Source organism: Giraffa tippelskirchi, chromosome 3 (genome assembly GCF_054371585.1).
Source record: "Giraffa tippelskirchi isolate mGirTip1 chromosome 3, T2T-mGirTip1v1.2.pri, whole genome shotgun sequence".
NCBI lineage: Eukaryota > Metazoa > Chordata > Mammalia > Artiodactyla > Giraffidae > Giraffa > Giraffa tippelskirchi.
In genome coordinates this window covers 26,925,704-26,949,704 of record NC_137277.1, presented here as the reverse complement: position 1 = coordinate 26,949,704, position 24,001 = coordinate 26,925,704, and the positions used below count along the sequence as shown (strand labels likewise).

General features: G+C 36.3%; 1 protein-coding gene across 50 annotated transcripts in view; it reads left to right on the top strand.

Moving 5' to 3' along the window:
* Positions 1-23,680, top strand: part of MBTD1 (mbt domain containing 1) — a 63,894-nt gene extending 40,214 nt beyond the window's left edge. For 33 of the 50 annotated variants that reach the window (XM_081583355.1, XM_081583347.1, XM_081583352.1 and 30 more), the window contains 11 exons: positions 3,783-3,900; positions 6,448-6,582; positions 6,860-6,948; positions 7,158-7,392; positions 7,996-8,051; positions 8,389-8,493; positions 12,807-12,954; positions 13,928-14,010; positions 14,291-14,525; positions 15,019-15,096; positions 22,881-23,680. In XM_081583355.1, coding sequence (XP_081439481.1) covers positions 3,783-3,900; positions 6,448-6,582; positions 6,860-6,948; positions 7,158-7,392; positions 7,996-8,051; positions 8,389-8,493; positions 12,807-12,954; positions 13,928-14,010; positions 14,291-14,525; positions 15,019-15,096; positions 22,881-22,999 — 1,401 coding nt within the window. In that variant the 3' untranslated portion in view covers positions 23,000-23,680. Of the gene's footprint in view, positions 1-3,782; positions 3,901-6,447; positions 6,583-6,859; positions 6,949-7,157; positions 7,393-7,995; positions 8,052-8,388; positions 8,494-12,806; positions 12,955-13,927; positions 14,011-14,290; positions 14,526-15,018; positions 15,097-18,400; positions 21,601-22,880 lie in introns of those variants that run through there. The other 17 variants (XM_081583326.1, XM_081583319.1, XM_081583324.1 and 14 more) reach the window with 1 other exon arrangement.
* Positions 23,681-24,001: the final 321 nt, after the last annotated feature.

The following is a 24,001-nucleotide window of genomic DNA, read 5'->3' as shown; positions in this document are numbered from 1 at the left end:
GCTTCCTTTCTCTTTTTACGTACACTAGTGTTCCATCATTTTTTTTTTTAGCTTTATTTATTTCCTTATTTATTTTTGGCTGTGCTGGGTCTTCGTTGCTACACGCAGGCCTTCTCTAGATGCAGCTAGCAGTGTGCAGGCTTCTCATTACAGTGACTTCTCTTGTTGAAGAGCAACGATGCTCAAGAGTGCACTAGCTGCAGTGGTTGTGGCACGTGCCTTCTGAGTTACCCCACGGCCAGGGTTCCCAGACCGAGGTTTGAACCCACGTCCCCTGCATTGGAGGTGGATTCTTAACCACTGGACCATGAGAGAAGTCCAGCATTCCCTCATTCTTTATCTGATTTTCACCCCAAGCATCCCATTTTCTCTTTGTACTTGCCTTGTACTCCCATCCTCCTGCTATTGTGCATGTGTGCTAAGTCACCTCAGTTGTGCCCAACTCTTTGCGACCCTATGGACAGTAGCCCCCCAGGCTCCTCTGTCCATGGGATTCTCCAGGCAAGAATACTGGTGTGGGTTGCCATGCCCTTCTCCAGGGGATCTTCCCCACTCAGGGATCGAACCCCCGTCTCCTATGTCTCCTGCATTGGCAGGTCGATTCTTTACCACTAGCACCACTTGGGAAGCCCTCCTGCTATGATCCAGCCCCAAAAGTAGGTCCTTTTATCAAATCAAAAGGTGAGTGGACTTTCTGGAGAAAGAGGGAACTGTTTTATTTTTCTATTCCTACATTCTGTCAATTCCAGCAAATGACATTTAGGACTTCTAATTCTTTTCTAGTCAATTTCCTATAATGTTTTTTTCCCCTTTTGGCCTTATAATAGCATATCTTTCTCTCCTAGTTACACTTTAGTCACCATATGCCTATTAGTCAAAGTATTTTAATGGTGGCTTTTTGTGTATTTGCCATATCATTAGGATCAATAATAGTTACCAGTGTACAACTTCAGGGCTAACTTCTGCCCGCTTGAATTCTATTACTGCTGAAGATTGTGATTATCAAAAGTTACAGGTTTTCAGCTCTGTGGAGGGAAATCTGTATTTCTCCCGCAAAGCATCATGTGTGTAATGTGTCAACCTTCTGAGAGTCTAAATACTAGCCATCTGGGCTATTGGACTATCTTGGGAATGTTCTTAAAGTACAGAAAAAGTAAGAATCCCATCCAGTTACTTTCTTACGGACAGTCAGGTGGAGGTTATCATACATTTGTGTTGGGGAGCCCTCAGCATTTGGATTTGGCCATGACCTGCAGGACCTGATGACAGCTTACCTTGCAGGGAAGGAGAGTCGCTCCCAGATAGCCCTCACGAGTGGCCCTGGAGCAGGAAGTGATGAAGCAGATCTTCCTGGTTTGGGAGGAACCTGAGGTGGACCTCTCGTCCTGAGTCTGGAAGGTAAATTTGTTGTTACCTGTAAATGATGGTTCTGCTAGTCCATGCTATGCCAATCCAGACTTTCAGAGGTATCCCTCCTGCCAGCAAGAGAAGACAGATGACTTGGCTGAAGATGGCTCTCGAGCCCTGGGTCATTTAGTCTTCCACACTTAAGAATATCCATTTTAAACAAAAGGGCAGCTGTATCTTTAAAATTCCTTTACTATTTCAACACATTGAGCACATACTATGCAGTGACTATTGTGCTCTCTTTTGTTATTGTTTTTGTTCGTTTTTTTTCTTAGCATGAACCATATGGATTGGTTTAAGAGGGCCTAGCAGAACCACAACCTTACAGGCAAGAACAAATGTCACTTTCTGCTACTTTCTCCTATACCAATCCAGACTGTAGGGACAAAAACATAACATCCCCAAACTAAAGTGAGCATTAACTTTGTTTTCTAAGTGAGCAAGCATATTGACACTTGTTTTTTTAATGTGACTTAAAGTTATTTTCTCCAAACAATTGTTAAAAGACTTTAAAAAAAAAGTCAGTATGACATTGTCACACCTAACTCAAAAGGGAGTCCTATATGCCAAATTCTTTTAGCAGTGTGCTCATCTTTACACACAGCTTGTCAGCATAACCATGCGTCTTCCTTCTTAATGAAAAATAAAGCCCACTTCATAAGATTTGGCAGCCAAACAAAGAGGAATGGATATCCTACCTTAATTTAATGCATACATTCCACTACATCTGTCTGCTGTAATTGGTTTTTCCTCACAGAAATTAATACATGGTCTTTGTGTTAATATATGGTAGCTTAATCTGTTACCTATCTTCCTTCCAGCCTCTCCTTTTCTGATCATATCTGCTGGCAATAGGGATGGCCCAACAGTCTAGAATGATATAGGGGGAGATAGCAGAACCTGAAGAGTCCATTCTTTCAATTTAAAAATAGCAGAAAGAGGTAGTTATGATGGATGTATTATTTTTTGTACAGCTCAGGAAGACAGTTATGTGTATCCTTCCAGAATTAGAGATAGTTGAGATAGGCCACTGTATCCAAGTGATTGAAGTATATTCTTTGCTTTCTGCTTACAGAAATAGCCATAAGTTGATTCTGTGTTTGGTTTCTAGACTTATCCTAGTTCAGTATTATTTGACATTTTCATCCTGTCCTTCAGAAATTCCTTAAGCTATTGAGAGCATACAGGTTGAGTAGTTTTAAGCTAACCCCCTTTTGGGTTAGCGACTACCCAAGATGAGCAGCCTTGCATGGAAGACATTTGCCCAGTGTTCACATGGACTAGTTTGCGTGACTCTTGGATATCTTTGTGTTTAGTCATCTTTTAGCTTTGAAGCTATTTTGTCTTTTCCCGATTTGTTGATGTTATCAAGTCTTTTACATCCTTACCTAATACTTCTTGTGATCAGGGTTCTGAATTGTATTCAATGAGGAGCTGATTATCAAGGGCCACAGAAACTGTTTGGTATTATCAGCATTTAAATTCCTAAATTCACTTTGGTTTAATTAACCATTGCTAAATTCCAAATAATGGTAAACTGCCTCAAATTTAAGGATTAAAATATAATGGAAATTGTAATTTGGAAACACACTAAATGTTGGCAGATCCCTTCGTGATATTCATTTAATTAGTTTTCTGAGTCCCCATCTTAACCGTTTGTGTGGAAGCTGATTACTACCAGATCTAACACTGAAAGTTTTCTCTTTGTTTATTGTAATTCCTGTGTGAGAAATTTTGAAATAATAAATCATTTAACAATTTACCATGTACGATTCTCCAGAATCTCTTTAACTTCACCGTGTTAACAACTTTATCTGGTGCTTTTGCCACAAGTCTGTTGTAACAGACTGTATTTCTATTCCGCAAACTTAACTGAAGTTGAAAATACAGATAACTAAGTTTTGTTTCTCTGTGTTACTGGAAACCACATTGCTGATTGGAATTCTTTCTTTCTGCTCTTTAGCCAGATCTTTTAAAATTAAAGGTTAAGGTAAAGTACATTCATTCAGTTCATGATAAAATAATGAATTTTTAAGTCAACTTTTTCCTGTGAAACCTAATATCAAGTTTGTAATTTGGCATTTATAAAAATTGCTCTCAAGTCTTATATTTGGGCACCATTGAATTTTGAACTGGATATGGATCAGTTTTAGTATATGTGAATTCTCTTCATCTTGAGCTTGTCCCTGACACTGGCTTTTTCTAAGTAGAATTCTATGATGCAAAGAATAACAATTGTATTTTAGAAAAAAAGAATGAATTAAATGGTATTTTTAGTTTAATGTTACTATGATTGAATAGTAGTGCTTAATTTTAAACAATGTGTTTTAGACTTTATTTAATAAGATGATAATTTAATAATTTTTATATGACAGGCACCTATGGGGACCTGCTGGGGTGATATCTCAGAAAATGTGAGAGTGGAAGTTCCCAATACAGACTGCAGCCTACCTACCAAAGTCTTCTGGATCGCTGGAATAGTAAAATTAGCAGGTGAAAAACATGCATAATCATTCACTTTAAAAAATCACTTGTATTTGTAATTTGTAAGAAAGCATATTTGTAAATTTTCAAGTATTGCTAAATAAGTATGATATAGGGCGGAGGTTAGCAAATTTTTTTTCTGTAAAAGAAAAACCAGACAGTAAATATTTTCAGCTTTGTGAGCAAAGCAATCTCTGTCACAACTATTTAACTCTACTATCATAGCTAGGAGCAGCCAAAGTAATGCATAAATGAATAGGCATGGCTGTGTTCTAGTAAAACTTTATTTATGGGTACTAAAATTTGAATTTCATAAAATTGTTACATATCTAGTCTTATCTCCAGCCATCTTCCCAAAAATGCCCTGCCTATTATTCCACCGTGTGTACTGCTGACAGATTTAATTTACCTAAAAATGATCTCAATTCCATTTTTCTGTCTTTAGTGGCTTCTTTGTCCTTAAAGGATCAGGATGGTCAGCATTTACAGCTGTTGTTAAGTTTCACTGTACACCACTGAACAGATTTTTTATTATTTCTCAACATAAATGATCTGTTCTGCTGAAATTAGTTTTCCTTCTCTCTCATATAGCATGTTCTATGTCACCTTCATGCCTTTACTCACTGTCACTCTCTCACTACTGGATTTAACCCAGTACAGTTCCTACCTTTTCCATGAAACATTTCCCCAGCTTATGTAAGTGAAAAAGTGTAAGTGTTAGTCACTCAGTCATGTCTGACTCTTTGGAACTGCGTGGACTGTAGCCTGCCAGGCTCCTCCGTCTGTGGAATTCTCCAGGCAAGAATAGTGGAGTGGGTAGCCATTCCCTTCTCCAGGGGATCTTACCGACCCAGGGATCAAATCTTGCATTGCAGTAAGATTCTTTACCATCTGAACCACCAGGGAAGCCCCCAGCTATATAGACATTCTCTAAATACCTGTATTATTCCCTGTACCTTGTTTAAAACAGCAATATATATTTTTTGCTTGATGTTTAAATCATTTGCATATAAATGGCTCTAAAGATCAATGCATTTAATACTCAAGAATTATTTCTATCTTCCATCTCTGGTATTATATTTCTGTTATATCTAATTGCAACATATATCTCATTTTAAGCCACTTTAATGACATTTTAGAAATGAGCCTGTTGCTGATCATGAACCCAGAACTTAGAAATAGTTAGCAAGTCATGAGTTGTTCTGTGAATTACTGAATTTTAAAACTAAAAGTTTAATGCTATAAATTTTCAAAACCTAAGTATTAACACATGAAAATGGTAACTAAACTTAGCTCCCAGCCTGAAATACAAGTTTATTGGGCATTTTTTATTCCACTAAAGACCTTAACTTTTTAATCTGTTATCAAGATAAGGTTTATTAAAAGGAGTAAACAATAAAAATACTTTCTCATGTAACTTTTATTTCACCGAGAGAAAAATATTTTAAATAAGCAAAGAAACAAACACTGTTTGTCATATTCAAGCTTAAAGAGATGACAAAGCTGGTTATGGGTGACTGTTATATACATCAGAGGGTTTCTTTGAGGAAGTGATATTTGATACTCTTATTTTCTTTACTACTGTATGTATTTAATAAAAGTTTGTCTATTTAAATATTAAAAAGATAAGGTTTATTAAATTATAAACAGTATATATCATATGCTATTTGTTCTTTCCAGGAAATAAGTCTTCCCATTTGTTCAGTGCATGCGTGCTCAGTCACTCAGCCGTGTCTAACTTTGTGACCCCATGGACTGTAACCCACCCAAGCTTCTCTGTCCATGGAATTTTCCAGGAGAGAATAGTGGAGAGGATTACCGTTTCCTACTCCAGGGGATCTTCCTGACCCAGGATCTAACCCAAGTCTCCTATATCTCCTGCGTTGGCAGGCAGATTCTTGACTGCTGCACCACTTGGGAAGACCCTGTTTGTTTAGTACATGTAGATTTTAAGTGATTTCACATATCTTTATTTGTGTTCATTGAACTTTTTTACCTGGCATTTTCAAATATTATTTCCAAAGCAACAAGACAGAAAAATTTAAACCCTTAAAGTAGCCACATGCAAATTATCTGAAAATAATTTGGTCACCTGATCACTTGGATAAAGCAGTGTCTTTGAAATGTACTTTAACTGGATTTCTGTGACTTAACAAGGTCATATTAACTTACCACAATATTATTTATTTCCAAAACTATGCATCCTAGTAGAACTTTCTCACTCCTCTTTTCTAGAATTTAAGAAACTATGGGTAAAATTGAAATATATTCAGAGAAATAGGCCATGCTCTGAAAACAGTTAAACTAATTCCATTGTTCAAAGTTTGTTCTCAGAGTTTCATCCATATAGCACTAGTGTCACCACCTCTGGGAATTTGTTAGAAATAAAGTTTCTAAGACTCACCCAAGATCTGCTAAATGATTTCTGGAGTATGGGGCCCAGCTGTCTGTCTATTCACAAGCTCTACTGACATTTGATACTCACTACCAGCAGCTATATTCTGTTTTATTTCATTTGATTTTCTTATTATGTGGTGACTGCTTTGTTGGTTTCAGGTTACAATGCCCTTTTAAGATATGAAGGATTTGAAAATGACTCTGGTCTAGACTTCTGGTGCAGTATATGTGGTTCTGATATCCATCCAGTTGGTTGGTGTGCTGCAAGTGGAAAACCTCTTGTCCCTCCTAGAAGTGAGTAGCTTCTTTACCCTTACTGTAACTTAAGTATCTGAACTTGAATGCAGTTTCACAATTAGTAACATTACAGTGACAAGTGACATAAAAATTAAAATAATATTTTTTGATTTCAGGTATCTTATTTGCTAGCAAGACATACTTGTTTTCCCTATTTTTGTCACTCTTCAGAATTTTAACTGCAGGGAAATTTGTTACTTTTCTTTTTAAGCAAATAGCTTTTGAAGCAGTTCTATTCTTTGCTGAAGTATAACTGGTTATTTCTTTTTTTTAGCTATTCAGCATAAGTATACAAACTGGAAAGCTTTTCTAGTGAAACGACTTACTGGTGCCAAAACTCTTCCTCCCGATTTCTCACAAAAGGTAAAGACAAGATCTTAGAAAGGACTCAAGTAGCAAATGAGAGCTCTAAAACATGGAGTAACTTCAAAGCTTTTTAAGGAATTGTTTCAATTAGTGAGTCAAATGACCTGTGTTAACTATTGAGTGCACTAGATATTTTTATAGTAGAATTCTAAAATTACTTGTAGACCTTTGTCATGAATTCTCAAAAGTTCTGCTTTTCTTTCAAGGTTTCAGAGAGCATGCAATATCCTTTCAAACCTTGCATGAGAGTAGAGGTGGTTGACAAGAGGCATTTGTGTCGAACACGAGTGGCAGTGGTGGAAAGTGTAATTGGAGGAAGATTAAGACTAGTATATGAAGAGAGTGAAGATAGAACAGATGACTTCTGGTGCCATATGCACAGCCCATTAATCCATCATATTGGTTGGTCTCGAAGCATAGGCCATCGGTTCAAAAGATCTGGTAAGCACCTGTCACAAGAATTCCTGTTGAAAATAACATTGAGGCTAAATTGTACTACTTGGGTACTTTTCTCTGCAGAATAGCAAAGATCAAAATCAATTGCCTTGGGCTGCTTATTCTACCTTAATTAGGGAAGGTTCACACCAGAAAATTAAATGTCCTAACCAATTCCTTTATATTCCTTCCACTTATGCTCAAGTCAGAAATAAAGCCCTTCCGGTCACAACTACATTTGTTTTCTTACACTTTTTTATCCAGCCCATTTGAAGAAGATAGCCTTTCCCTTCCCATTCAGTGTTAGTAGAAATACCAAAATTAAATGTGGTTAGACTTAATACTAAACACTTTAAAGCATACTTCTAAAATTGTAATTGCCTAACTAGGGAATTCCCAGCATTCTAATTGGCTGAATGTATTTAATAGCACGTGTACTGTAAAGAGATAGAGACTTTTAAAGAATATTATTCACTATAAATGTAGAAGGCACGTATTTTTGCCATGTTTTAGAGTATACATACCTTGTGAGTTTGAAACCTTCAAAAAAACGTGGTTTTTGGTCTTCTCACAAATGCTGACAGATTAGTATGTAACTTTTCCTTGTAGATATTACAAAGAAACAGGATGGACATTTTGATACACCACCACATTTATTTGCTAAGGTAAGAAGTTTTTATAAGAACCCTCATTTGTAAATTATGTTTGAAAGAGGGTTGTGGGTTTTTTCCTAATATTATGGAAATCACAATTACATATATTCACCTAAAAGGATTAAGACCTTGTAATCCATATGTGTCACAACTATTGATTATAATTATTTTTAAATTCTATTTGCCTGAATTCTCTCTATTCCATAATGGAAGTTTGAGTTATAATATTAGGTAGGTAGGAGAAGGTACTTGGTATTTTCATCTTGTAAACTTTTTCAAATTGGTATTATTTTAATTATTAAACTGGTAACACCTGTAACAATAGATGTGCTTTCATGTAATTCTTTAGGTAAAAGAAGTAGACCAGAGTGGGGAATGGTTCAAGGAAGGAATGAAATTGGAAGCTATAGACCCATTAAATCTTTCCACAATATGTGTTGCGACCATTAGAAAGGTAAGAGAATAGGTTTTAAAATATAGAAATGAAGTTATAGGAACTAGTTTTAAAGTAATGGGCTTCCCTGGTGGCTAACTGGTAAAGAATCCGCCTGCCAGTGCAAGAGACATGGGTTCTATCCCTAGGTCGGGAAGATCCCCTGGAGAAGGAAATGGCAACTCACTCCAGTATTCTTGCCTGGGAAATCCCATGGACAGAGGAGCCTGGTGGGCTACAGATCATGGGGTTGCAAAAGAGTAGGACAGGACTTAGCAACTGAACAACAACAAATAGGAGAAGAAGGCCCCTAACATTCATTTTGACCTAAAATGTGTGCATCTGTGTTTTCACTGGGGAGGATGTCAGTAGTAATTGCAAGATAAATTTGAATTCTTTTACCAGAGGTTTTCTTTGTATATATCTTATTATCAAGATGGTTATCTTGAGTCTGCTGCTTTTATTTTATGGAAGTGTATCCTAAGTTAAAGGAAGAATATTTATTTAAGTTACTTCCTAGTCAAAAGTTGTCCAATACAAAATTGTAACAGTGCTAGTTTATCCTCAGTTTCCTGTTTCCTTTTTGTGCTTTTTTCCCTCCATTGGTAGTACTTTATTGCTTCTTTTCTCTTTTTCCTCTCTTCTGAAACTGTTTTTACAAAAAGATGTATAAGAGTGGTTCTCAATTGTCAGTAGGCATTGAAATCTCTCGGAGAACTTTAAAAAACAAAAATGCTGTTGACTAAGCCTCTTCTCCAACCCGGCACTCCCATTCTGATTTAATCTATCTTAGCATTGGCATTTGTTTTAAGGTCCCCAGGTGATTCTGAAGTACAATCAGGATTAAGAACCATTGATCCAGAATACACTTACATAAAGGTGTAATTAAATTGTGACTTGCATTTCAACACAGTTTTAAGCCTTAAAGTGAAAGTGAAAGTCGCTCATCATGTCTTTGCAACCCCATGGACTATATAGCCCATGGAATTCTTTAGGCCAGAATACTGGAGTGGGTAGCCTTTCCCTTCTCTGGGGGATCTTCCCAACCAAGGGATTGAACCCAGGTCTCCTGCATTACAGGCGGATTTTTTTAACAGCTGAGCCACAAGGGAAGTCCTTTAAGCCTTAAGCCAAAAGAATTAAAAAGTTATGATGGCTGCCATGTCCTGTACACTTGTGTTCAAGGTCACACAGCTAAACCAGACTGACTCTGAACTATTACTCTTCCTTTTCACCTGACCAGTGATCCAGACTACCTGGTGCTATTTAAAACATAGATTCCCATGATCTACTCTAGACCTGCTCAATCAGAATCATAAGAAAGACTACCCAGATATTTGTATTTGTTTAAAAAAATAATAATTAAAAAGTTCTCAAGGTGTAACTCTCGACAGTCAGCCAGATTTGGGAATCAGCACCATCGGGTCATGCTCTGTGTGAAAGGAAAATAAGTATCCAGTGAGTAGAATATTAAGCTTCATTCAGAAAACACTTAAAATGTATTCTTGCAGTGCTAGGTTGGTTTGGACTCTAAAAAGCTTACAGTCTTATAGAACAAGATAAGATGTAGGAAAATATGTTGAACGTACAAGATCAGCTATGATTCAAGAATGGTACAAGTATTGTTGGAATTCAGATAAAGAAGAGTATCTTCTCAGAGGAATCAGGAAAAGCTTTGTGGAAGAGAGGACATTTGAAAACTTCATTTTGAAGGATGGGAAAAACTGAGCCAAGAAGAGATTTAGGAGGAAACTGCCATGGAATGAGAATATGCACAAAAGCATCAAGAGTGAAAGGTACAGACCACATTTAGGAAATAATGAAAGGTTCACACAGTACACATCAAACAAGTTGCTTTGAATATTCTGGTCCAGGTTTTTGTTTATAAGGAACAGAAACCCCCTCAAGTGGACTTTAGGAAAGTTACTCTGAGGATGGGCACGTTCACAGACATAGAAGGACCCAGGGATGAAACCTGGAAAGGCATAAACTTGGTGCTATCCTCCACCCCTTAGGGGCCTCTTCGTTCCCTTTCTGCTCTGTGTCTCTGCCACCCTTCTTCCACTCTCTTTCTCTACTGCTGTCCTGCTTACTCAGTCTCCATACGGTAGCCTCTCACCCTTCTGTTGGGCTTCTCTGGTACCTCAAATGGTAAAGAATCTCCTTGAAATTGTGGGATATCTAGGTTCGATCCTTAGGCTGGGAAGATCCCCTGGAGAAGGGCATGATAACCCACTCCAGTATTCTTGCCTGGAGAATCCCATGGACGGAGGAGCTTGGAGGGCTACAGTCCACGGTGTCACAAAGAGTCGGACACGACTGAGCGACTTTAACTTCATTCACCCTTCTGAATCACCGCCTTTCAGTGCCAGCTCCAACCCATGGCTTGACTGCTGTCTCTCTGTATGTTAGTTCTAATTATGGAGAGAGAATCTGAACAACTGAGCCCAGCTTTTTGCGTGGTCCTCTGAAGGTGGAATATGAGCCCCTGATCCACTAAGCTGTGTTCAAAAAGGGAAAAAAGAAGCCTGTATGAGTGGAGGTAGTCCTTTCTAGAGGTCTTAGAGCTGTTAAGTTTAAAGAGAAAATCGGTATATATATATCCAATATAGTAGAAATAACTAGGAGAACAGAACCTGCAAGTAGACAGAAAGATGATGTGAAATTAATTTGTGCAATCTATAATGCTTGATCAGGTTGAGTTTTCTTTAGTGAACAGGGTAAGTTGGTAAAGCTTTCTGGCATGAACAGAGTACATAGCAAAGGAAAGTTTTAACTGTGTAAGAGGGGAAATGTACATAGGGAAGGCTGAAAGCAATGATATTAAGCAACATAGTGGAGAGAGAGTTAATGGCTAGGATAAAGGCACTGAATGTTTAGGGGGAGTTGTGGAGTCATCAACCCCAGCAATTGATTGCCTTTGAAAGGAGCTAGAGAAAGACTTGTTGGTTTGATGCCCTGTACTAACTCTCAGAGAATATGTTCAGCATGCAGGTAAAATGCAGGCCTGAGCCACTGGGAGAGTGAAAAACTCATGATAAAACTTGAGAAATTGTTGGCATAAAAGTCAACCATTGAAGAGTGAATGCCATCATGAAAACAAAAGAAAAGGGCTAAAATCAGAAACAAGAGTTGAAGGTGAAAGGGTGGTTGCCAAAAAAAATGTGAAGCAGTGAACACAGAGGTGAGAAGATGGATCAGTAGACTATAATGTAATGAGAATCTGGGAATAAATATTTCAAAAAATTGAGTAGTCAGCTGGTATGGGATATCGTAAAGGAAGCTGAAGTGTTGGGGAAAAGGCACTGGATTTGACAAACTGGAAGATCATTGCTTCCCAGATAGCTCAGTTGGTAAAGAATCCGCCTACAATGTAGGAAACCCCGATTCGATTCCTGGATCAGGAAGTTCCCCTGGAGAAACGATAGGCTACCCATTCCAGATTCTTGGGCTTCCCTGGTGGCTCAGACTGTAAAGAATCTGCCTGCAATGTGGAAGACCTGGATTCAATCCCTGGGTTGGGAAGATCCCCTGGAGTGGGGCATGGCCACCCACTCCAGTATTCTTGTCCATCCCCATGGACAGAGGAGCCTAGCAGGCTACAGTCCATGGGGTAGCAAAAAGTCGGACACGACTGAGTGATACAACTTGAATTGGGTCTCTGGGTGAAGAGTATTTAGGAATTTATTGTACTCTATATACCTTTTTTTAAGTGTGAACTGTTTCAAAATAAAATACTTTTAATGTAATGGGAATTGGGAGACATGGAGAGGTTTGTCTTGAGGGGCAAAGGAAGGACTACTACTTAGAGCAGTCTGACATGCAAAGGATGGACTGTGAGGTCCCTCACATAGTTTCTATCATGGAGGAACACAGTTATCCAGAGCATGAAAGAGGTAGAGTTGGAGTTGAGGAAGATGGAAAAAGTTTAGAAAAACTCCACTATGTGATAAATTGAAAGGATATAAGTAGAGTTCCTACTGAATAAGATTTGAAGCTTAGCCGAGACTAGATAGTTAAATTGTAAAAGAGCACTCAACCCTGTTTCCTGCCACAGAAGAAAACAGCATTGGCCATTGTCAGGAGCATGTTTTCCCTAGACCTCTAAAATTACTTCTATGTAACCATGCTTTTATTTCTGGCACACACTAGAATTTACACAGATTTTTTTTTCATTATAATTTCAGTTATTTAAGAGAATTCAGTAAACATTTCTCACTTTTACGAGATCTTTATGTAATAGATTTTGCTTTCTTTTAGAATGTCACTTAAAGCATCATTTTTATACTAGTGGTACCTAATTTTAAATACTTGGAATTCTCTTAATTTAAAAGGTGCTAGCTGATGGATTCCTGATGATTGGGATCGATGGCTCAGAAGCAGCAGATGGATCTGACTGGTTCTGTTATCATGCAACCTCCCCTTCTATTTTCCCTGTTGGTTTCTGTGAAATTAACATGATTGAACTCACTCCACCCAGAGGTACTTTATTCTAATATATACACTGGGTTTTCATCCTTGTTTTCTTTTTACCTGGTACCTGTTTACACCATTTACCATAGCCCTAGATTTCTTTTTATTTTTAGCCCTAGATTACTTGCTATATGAAAATATAATATGTATATATAAACTGTGTGTGTTACATATGTATATGTTTATATCAAGAGCTATGGGGTGTCTGAAAACATAAAGACCTGTAACCTAGCTAGCTTGAATAAATTAAATTGGTGTGGAATTTTTACTGAGCATTTGTACATTTTATAATAAAAATTGGTATTCTCAAGCCCTGTTGAGATGATGATGTAGGCTCCAAGGGCTATCGCATACATAAACTTTTTTTTAAAAAAAGACTTTAGCCTTTGAGAGAAAGCAAGGTTCATCTTTAGATTACTATATGAGGAAGCTCCCTGGCAGTGCAGTTGTTAGGACTTGGAGCTTTCACTGTCAGGGCCCTGGGTTCAATCCCTGGTTAGGAAATTAAGATCTCACAAGGCAGGTGGTATTGCCAAAAAAAATAAAAATTGCCATATGACTTTTTAAAAAATGACAGCCTTAAATAGTTCATATGGCTTAACCAGTGACTTTCCTAATTTCAATATCTGAGCCTTGGATTTTTCTCTTAAGAAGGAGAAAAGCCAAAGCAGAAGACTGTAAAAACAGTATTTGCCCAGCCACTGTTCTTTCTTACAAAGAAAGAAAAATATTACTGAAAAATATTAAATGTTAGACTATTCTAAGCCTAGGATTGAAAAGCAAAAGTCTAGTTCTTGTAGGATACGTGGGTGCACCTGTTTCTGTCTATAAAAACAGGAAGAGCCATATAACAGGGAAGAATTATTGTACTCTACAGCATTAGTGCATGAGATTGTAATGTGTACTGAATTAGTTTATACCTGCATTTTTATATTACACTAATTTTAAATGAACTTTTAGTTAAACCAGTTGTGTTTTCCAGGTTACACAAAGCTTCCTTTTAAATGGTTTGACTACCTCAGGGAAACTGGCTCCATTGCAGCACCAGTAAAACTGTTTAATAAGGTAAATTTAAATAAACACATACATATTAGTTAAACAATGTAGGTATTTCCTTTACGTAGGAGTTGAAATTTGTTTCCAAACTTTGTTTCATTATTAGGAATGAATGCATTTCCTAACTAGTTCTTACATGCTTCACCTTCATATGTTTCAATAATTATTTGGGTTTTTTTGGTCTAAATTGTTAATTGGTTATGTTGCTTCTCTTTTTTTCTTTCTTAATGATGATGGAGTTATACATTCTTCTTTTCACCAGTGTTAATGTTTTGCTTCTCCATGTTAGGATGTTCCAAATCACGGATTTCGTGTCGGAATGAAATTAGAAGCAGTGGATCTCATGGAGCCACGGTTAATATGTGTAGCCACAGTAACTCGAATTATTCATCGTCTCTTGAGGATACATTTTGATGGATGGGAAGAAGAATATGATCAGTGGGTAGACTGTGAGTCCCCTGACCTCTACCCTGTAGGGTGGTGTCAATTAACTGGATATCAACTACAGCCTCCAGCATCACAGTGTAAGTTGGTATACAGAAAAGGTGTCCTTTTGTAAAAATCAGCAATTCTCCAAGGACTGTCTCACATAAATCATCTTGTGAGCTCACAGGACAGGAATATACCTATGTCTGATTGGTTGCCAGGTAAGATCTTAAGACTCAACTGTGATATCACAGACTCAGATCATGTGTGCAGTGGCAGTGTGAACTCAATAGTCAGTTGCTTAATGACTATAGAAACACAACATTAAGAACACCCACCAAATTAAACTAGACTTCCTTTAGTGAGTTTAAAGTTACAGGGTAAAATTATTAGTATATAAGAAGTGCTTATTGAATAAATAATGGAATCTGTCTGGTATTGAGGTTCATAGTTTTGCAGGAACAAGTATCCTTATTTTCGAAGCATTGTGTACTTTTATAAACATCATGGTCTTGGTAAAGGTAGTTCATCTGAGTTGTATCGAGAGTTGTAAGAAATTATCTTATGTCAATTTTCTTCTTTATTTTTCAGCATCAAGAGAAAGCCAGTCAGGTTCATCAAAACAGAAGAAAAAGACTAAGTCCCAGCAATACAAAGGACATAAGAAAAGTGGGTCACCACATGGTGTTTATATACATTTCCTAACTTGTTAACCAACTGGGGTCTTGGTATCCTTGCATAGAAATGGTATCCCTTGTGAGAGCTGATAAATGTGCATTCTGTATTATGCTTAAAGGTGCAGTATGCCATAAAAGGCAGACTTTTTCAAAATGAGAAGCACTTGTCGTTGATTGACAGGAGAAATTACTACCATAATGTTTAATAGATGGTAAAGAGTAGAGTCTATGAATGATTCTTGAAGTAATATGTAAACCTGAAAATTAATCCTTTTTAAAAATTTTTTTATTAAAAATACAAACATGCTTGGTGCTTACAGTAGACTTGGAGACTAAAAAACCTATCCTTCTAAACCAAAAATCTCTTTCTAAAATGATACTTAACAGAAATTCAAGTTAAAAAAATAAAAGAAAAATGAAATTCAAATTGATAGCTAACAAAATCAAGCTTAAGAAAATCTTAATATGCTTTCTGACAATATTTTATCTTACAATGAATGATAACTGGTATTAATAGCCAAAATAATATAAAATATATTGATAGCTTTGATTCTTTTAAAATCTTTCCCCCTCCATCATAGAAAGCTACAGATTTTTTCTCTTTGTGAAACTTGTCATGGAATATTTTATCCTAAGATAAAGTTATTTTGTTTTTCTTTTTTTTATTGGGGACTTACAGCAGCCACTACAATGGTGCTTCGTTTCTTCCCTACATGAAACCCAAATTGGTCTCACAATAGTGATAACCATCAAGACCTATCTCTTTTATATCGTAGACATAAGCCTCCCGTAGAGCCAGAATTATTTTGCTTACTAGCTGCTTACCATGGTTGATATTTACCTAAAAGAACTCCAGAGAACATTGCCAGACCAGGCAGATTAAAATGATTTCCAATTTATCAGGAATTGATTAGCAAGAAGTCATGTGGTAACTTCATGTCAGTGGACTAACCACAGCAGGTGTGATCACTGAGCTTTCTCTAAGACTGAATTAGTACAGGCTGCTTTGGCCTGTCTTTACATTTAATTGGACAAGAATTTGAGATTTCAGGATTTTCTTTGCAATGTGTTGAATTTAAGAATGTTTTTTACTACTCAGTGACTTTATGACATCTTTTAGAACAAATTTCTGAGCATTGTATACACAGTTCACATACCTCTCTCAGTGTGACTCTTACTGGGTTTGTTATGGTTTATGGGGTTTAATCATTTTGAATTAACAGGCTAGGGACATGGGAAGAAATATGAAACTAATGAAGTGATAATATCAGTGTCCCAGTTTTTAGTGACATTTAATAATGTGTGTCACTAAATGTCCCATTTAGTGACATTATTGGATTTCTGGATTAGCTGAAAAAATGAATTTAAAACTAGAACACATTATTTAATATTTTAATAACTCTAATATTGCGACATCATCTCAAATGCCTTTAAATTGTCTTTTGGACATAGAAAAGAAAAAACTATAGACTCACAGTCCCTTATTAGAAATCCTAGAGATCAAATGCACTTTGGAATTTAGAATTCTGGGGTTTTTTTTAAAAGAAGTACAGTCTGTGTAGCATATATTATGTAACACCCCTTGCAGACTCTGCGGCACTTTGAAGCGGAATATTTATAAATAGTAACATTTAATAGGCCAAATAAAGATTATTATAAATAGTATCACCAAGTGAGGTCTGATGTTGTTGCCCAAAAAAAACTTTGAATTTTGGAATTCAGGATAAGGAATTGTAGTCATGTGTGAATGAAAAGCATTCTTCATTTTAAGATACTGCCTATTCCTTTTATTTTTTCACATTACTCAACAAATAGTTTATTAGAAATTTCAAAATAAGAAAGAACCTGGGGTCCAGGAACCTTGAGTCATCCATTGCATGCAGATTTTTATCAGTCAGATAGACCACAAAACCTTTTGTTTATAAGTTTGTCTACAGATTATTATATCCTAGCTCTGTTGTTTCATCTTATGACTCTGATCTTTGTACAACCTAAAATCATCTACTGGTATGTTCTTTGGTAGGGCTTATTTTTTATAAAAATAATTGATTGACTTCATTGTTCTAGCCTGTTTTTTAATTAGCTGTGTTCATGCTGTAAAGGGATAACTATTAACTAGTGCTTTTGCACAATAAGAATGTTCTGTCAAGAGGATCATATAGACTGTTGTATACACATGATCTGTCCAATCTGAAAAGTGTTTTTTTCTCAAAGTTTAATAATTCTAGAGCAGGAAACCAGCACTCATTTCTGTACCATCTTCGGGGGCTGTTGTAAGTAGTAGAGAATTGAAGATTCTTCTTGCATTTTTACCTCCCAAGTGTGTAGTACATTAGACTTTTTCATCTAAATGAATGCTACAGGTGATTTTGGTTTGAGAGTTGAATGTGTACTCATAGGAACTTGGTTTCCAGATCATTTTACATATTAATACTGTCTGACTTAGATTTGTCTTTTAGTTATGACTTTGCAAAGCAAATTTCTGATTGCTCTTTCCTGAGTTATTTGTTAACTCTGGAATAAAACAGGTATAACTTACAGTCACAAAGATCTGTAAGTATCCTTCAGTTTTTAACCAGATAAATGCGGTATGCTTGATTGTTCAGTCTTTGCAAAGCTTATTTTTTTGTTGGTGGTGAAAGTATTGTAAAAGTCTTTGAAGGGTTATGTGTGCTAATGAAACTATAACCAAAGGCTGTTTCAAAGAAATTAGATTGCTTAAGATCTTGCAGGCCACAAATCTTTAAATTTTAGAACTGCTTTTCAGAGTAAGAATTTTTTTCTAAAAGAGTGAATTATAAACCAAAAGTTAGGGAAACATATTTCATACCAGTAAAATTCTGCCACTTGTGTAATTCATTAATTAAGCTGTTTGATTTCTCCCTGAAGGACAGTGTTTGGGCTTATATGGGCACAGTGAAATACCTACAAGAAGGGCTTTAAAATTCTCTCTGCCCTTGGATTTTCAGTCCCACTCAAACTAAAATTTTACTTGAAAGTAGTTAGCCAGCTAGCTGTTCTCCACACTCAGTGCTCTGTCATTCATTTTGCTTTGTTTTGTTTTAAATTGATTACAGAGTCAAGAACCAGGATCGCTAGACTCACACTAATCTCCCCTATCATCCGTTCCCCAACACACACAGACACACACACATCCTTGTTTTCAAAAATACAAACCTTGCATAGTTGGTTCTCTTTTCACAGTATCCTCTGCAATACAACCTTTCCTAGTTATGATACACTTTTCTTCCCACGCATGTAAGTAAAAGCTTACTTTAGTTTAACTTGATATTTAGAGAGGAAGATGCCAGTTGGGAAGAAGCCTGTCAGTTTGTCAAGCCTGCTCATGACAGGTGGGGTGCGGAGGAGCTTCTCTGGTGACGAAGAGTTGACTCCTCCTCCATATCGAACCCTTCCAGCACAGACAGCCCCGGAGGCCTTCCCACCTCCGCGAACTAGCCAAGAGTTCAGTCCCAGCCTCAAAACAGGTAATTAGTCACATCAACACTTCAGGTACTGCAGAGGGTCAAAGTCTGGGTTAGGGTGGTGGGAGACAAAGCATGGTCTCGCATGACAGATGCTGACTCATCAAATTTTTCTTTTTCTTTTAACTAAAAAATTCATTTTCACTAGTCCTTGGTAGTTACTTCACGAAAATGAATAATCAGGAAAGGATTTTTATTTTGTTATAAGCCACTTTTGAGCTTCAAATTCAAGTAAAGCTGTAATTTCAGCTTACGGAATTTGTGAGATAACTTATACTATTTCATGGTTTTGTTAAAATGGTTGAACATTTTCCATTGCAGAATTCTGTGTGACTTGACTTCAGGGAGAAATATGCTATAAGGGATCAATATGATTAATCAGATCCAAAAATGAGGCTTTCTTCATAGCATCCCATTAGCATCTCATTCAATAAACAGATGTGTTTTGTATTCCTGTGTAATTTTGGTTCTGGTAGTAACATTTACCACAGTCTTAGTTGAATAACATGAATTTGGAAATAAAATACCTGTATAATTTTGGTATTGAATTTGAGTGAAATTTGTTTCTGTATAAACATAAAATATGTACAGTGATTACTGTTTAATTCGAGTTGAATTGGTTAGGATAAGCTGGTAGAGTAAGGAAGACTGCCCTTTATCATTGCTAAGAACAAACATGTTACCATAGAATGTCAGAGAATCTTCACTTGCATATGATGAATCTTAGATATGAGTACAGATCAAATAGCATCAAAGTTGTATCTAATTTGGCATATATTCTGCCATGTGCCCTATTACTTGTAAACTAAATTTTTTCGTCTAATTTTCATTCTTTAAAAAGCTTTCATTCTTTCAAATCCCTGTTGAAAACCCTGATGAGACTTAGTGTCTAGCTCTATTTTCTTCTCGTTGCTCTGTTTGCTAAATTTTTGCACCTGAAGTTGTCATCAGCCTTTTTTTTTTCCTTTTTTTTTTCATTTAAGGATGTGTTGTTTAGCTTTTGCCTTCTTAAACAGTATATTAGGTGATCTTTATCCTTCCCAGTCTGTTTCTCTGAAGATCACTCTCATATCTTTATATCTAGAAAAAATTACAGTACCTCTTTGTGTAAGAAATGGATTAGGACTGCAAATCCAAGTTTATCTGCTCTTTAATACTTTCAAATATCAAAAGAGCATTTCAGCTCCTTGTTGGTCTTTTTACCTTGTTTTCCTTTTGTACTTGTTAGTATTAAAGTCTTCTGTAACTTAACTAACTGAAGATATTGTGAATTCTGAATATATTTGATTTTTACTGCATTTTAGATGTTTTGTTTTGTTTTACGCATTAGGCTGATTTTGAAGTTGTATGTCACATTTTGTGAGAGAACTTGACTTTTCGGATTGGTAAAACTGAGGAACTTGGAGTAGACATACAGGGTAGAGCCCACAAGGCCTCCTAATGACTTCCCCTTCCACTAGAGTTTATCATGTGTGTCTTCTGAGCTGGGGGCACATTTGTGGGACTTTGTGTGATTTTACTCTGGTGAAACTGTGTAGGGACTGTGTTGCTGATCTAACTATCTGAAAGCTATAGTGCGTTTAGCTTTTGCAAGAGTTTACTATTTATGGACTTCTAACTAGGAAAGTGTGATTTCTGTTTATCTCCTGAAATGTTAGTGATTAGAGTCAGCAAAGTAACTTCCTTTAAAAAACAGAGCCAAGAAAATGTGTTTGTGTAGAAAGTGATATCAGCCACAGGGTCTATTTTATTTCATCCATCATTCATTGACAGTAAGGCCTGTAAAGAAGAAATGATGAGCGTGAAGATACCAGACAGGCTTTATTTTAGGTTCCATGAAAACTCTGAAACTTTAGATAAAACATCCCACATCTCAGTGAATGTTTCATGTTTATCTTGAGTTATGTTTTTTTAGAACATTGTTTCCATATATTAACATGAGTAGAAGCATAACCCAGAACTTTGTTGTTAGTAATAAGTGCAAATAGTTTCAGGATGTGCTTTAGAATCTCAATTTAATTTTCTTACATTTAAAAAAAAAAGCAAAAACAAACATCCATTTGAATGGAACATATTTGGTCTTAAAACACAGTAATTATTTTCTCATTCATTTAGCCATCTGATCATCATATAACAAGATATTGTTTTAATCAACCTTTTATTGTGGGTACTGCACCTTTAATGAAATTTGTTTTTTTTTTCCTTTTCCATGTGTTTATTTTCATGTCCAAATGTCCTTAACAATTAATGCATGTTGGTTTGATGAGAAGGATACTGTTATGTGTTTGATATCTTCCATAAAAGCATTTTTTTCATACTAAGTAATTTTTAAAGGATTTTTTAAAGAAAGCAAGCAGTCAATCGTGTTTGCTTTACCTTTCAGCAGTCTGATTGGTATGTGTTTTGCTATTATTATAGAAATAGTGTATTCACTTTTCTGTCTTTGGACTTAAATTTTTTAACACCATTACCAAAGCAAAATAAAATGAGTTAGCATATCTCAGAAGATTATGCTTGTTTTTACTCTCTTTCTTCCTTGTTTTTTAAAGATGATTTATTTATTCTTGGCTATGTGGTGTCTTCATTGCTGTACAGGCTTTTCTCTAGTTGTGGTGAACAGGGGCTACTCTCTTGCGGTGCACAGACTTACTGTGGTGGCTTCTCTTATTGTGGAGCACAAGCTCTAGGGAGCACTAGCTTCAGTAATTGCAGCCCATGGGCTCAGTAGCTGTGTCTCCTGGGCTCTAGAGCACATGCTCAACAGTTGTGGCACACAGGCTTAGTTGCCCACAGCATATGGGATCTTCCCAGACCAGAGATCGAACCTGTGTCTTCTGCATTGGCAGGTGGATTTTTATCACTGTGCCACCAGGAAAATGCAGAAGATTATTCTTTAAATTACCAAATAAGATGTCAAAGACCTTTGTTTTTGAAACTAATCTTTTATAACTGAAATCAAGACACAAAGTGTTTTTCTATCATCATTTGACTTTAAAAGTAGCCCTTTTAGGGAATTCCCTGGTGTCCAGTGGATAAGAACCCCTTGCCAAAGTAGGGAATGTGAGTTTGATCCCTGATCCCGGAAGATTCCACATGCCACAGAACAATTAAGCCCATGTACCACAGCTACTGAAGCCTGCACACACAGAGCCCATGCTCTGCAACAGAAGCCACCAGAATGAGAAGCCCAGGCACCACAACAAAGACTAGCCCCCGCAAGCCAAAACCAGAGGAAGCCCGTGTGCAGCAATGAAGACCCAGTGCAATCCAAAAAAATGAATTTTTTTTTAAGTAAGAAAGTAATTTTTTCTTAACAGAGTTCTAATATGAAGTAGAGGGTGGGCCTCAGGGCAAGTATTTAGGGCAATCTGAAGTTACTGGCAAATTGTGTTGAGGTAACTTAAGAGATGTTTATAAAAGAAGATAGGAAAATCTGAGAATGAAACTGCAAGTCTTCAGATAAAAATTTGGACAGGCTACTATTAAGTGATCGCAGTGGTAATGTTAGCCATTTTGTTTTTGTTTTCTTTTTTAGCTGCACTGCGAGGCTTGCAGGATCTTAGTTACCCAACCAGGGATTGAACCCATGCCCTCAGCAGTGAAAGCAGAGTCCTAACCCCTGGACGCTAGGGAATTCCAAGTGTTAGGTGTTTTATACCAGTGACTTTCACACTGCTGATGTCAATCAATTTCTATTTTACCTGAAATGATTCCTTAAGTTTTTCTTGATTTTAGTTTTAATACAGATGTTTTTACTGTTGGGTTTATTATTTATTTTTATAATATATAAATTATATGTAGACCATGTATTTTATTTTTAGTACTATTTTAAAATTAGATTTTATCTTTTTTTTATGAAGAGTCTTTAACAAAGGTACTTCTTGGAGATAACATATTAAAGTCATATTTATTGTGTTACTTACTATAGTTCAGAACTATCCAAAAAATACAACATTTATATAGGCATTGACATTAAAGTGAATACTTTATCATGAGAAAAATTCGTCAAGTTAGTGATCACTATTACCTTCAACATTTCATTGACAGTATTCATTTGTGCAGTGTCCAATTTGTAGTGTTTTTTTTTTGAAACTTTTCTCAATTACAAATACACTTTGAAAATTAAAAGTAATTAAATGCTCCTCCTTAAGGGGGAGTTAGTTTTAAAATTATTGAAGACATGAAGAAGCCTCTTACTAACTATAAAGCTGGTGGAACATGAAGATTAAAAGCAATCTGAATATTCCAGAAAGACTTAATAACATCTTGTATATTTATCTCTTTCTTGCAGTGACTACATTGCAGCTGAAAGAGGAGTTGATAGATGGAGAGGATTATAGTTTCCTTCAAGGAGCATCTGATCAGGAAAGCAATGGCTCTGCCAACTTTTACATCAAACAAGAGCCTTGAGGTTACTCAGAAACTGAGGGTGGGAGGGAAAGAATTTTACACAGGACTGATTTTATAATCAATCCAGCTGTACAGTGGGGCTATTCTACTGGGACATTTTGCTAAACATAGAAAATTTCAGTTCCAGATTTTTCAAGTGGGTAGGGAAACTATTTTAGCCTTGGGGGGAAATTTTTCAATTTATAAAGATGGACAATTTTTGTGTTGTATTTGAAGCTTTTGAAAGAATTTTGTAATATTTTCCAAGTTTGGATTTATGTGCATTGTTAACAAGAATTGAAATTCTAACTTTTTTGGTAAGATTAAAGTTTAGGTAGCAGGATTGAAGGAAATGACTTAAGAAAGATACTGTTGTAAATGCAAACGAACTGTCATTACTAATGAACCTTTTTGGTACCTGTTGGGAGATTTTGGGATTTTAGAAGTTAGGCCAGTCACATCTCCAGCTTCCTCTGCTGCAGAATATGCAACCGAATCCCCCCTGTGGAGAGCTCATCACCACATAAATCATGGAAGGGTAATTAATTCTGCTTGTTGGGATTTTATTGCAGCCCATTTTAAATATTTGTACAGAAGTGTTTCATTCTGTGAAAATTTATTTGGAGTTCTGTATGAAACTGGAAGAACTCTGGATACTTTTATATGTTCTCTTTTAATTAAAAATGAGTAAAATTATCCTAACACTAAAGTGTTAAACTGGAATGGTTGACAAGATATACAAGATCTCGGTCTACATGTTGAGGGATTGGGGAAAATGCAATATTGTCCTAAGTTTATTTTATTTTCCTTACTAAAAAATATCCCACAAAAGGAATTCTCATTAGTTCTCTGCCATTTCTCTCCATCTGTGAGATAATAGTTGTATAACTACACCCCAAAACTTATATGTTCTATATTACCAGGAGAATCAAAATTATTGTAACAGTTGTTTTAAGCCAAGATAAGTCTAGATTTCAAAATCATTCCTGCTCTGCTTTTGACTATCCTGGATTTGTCAGAAAA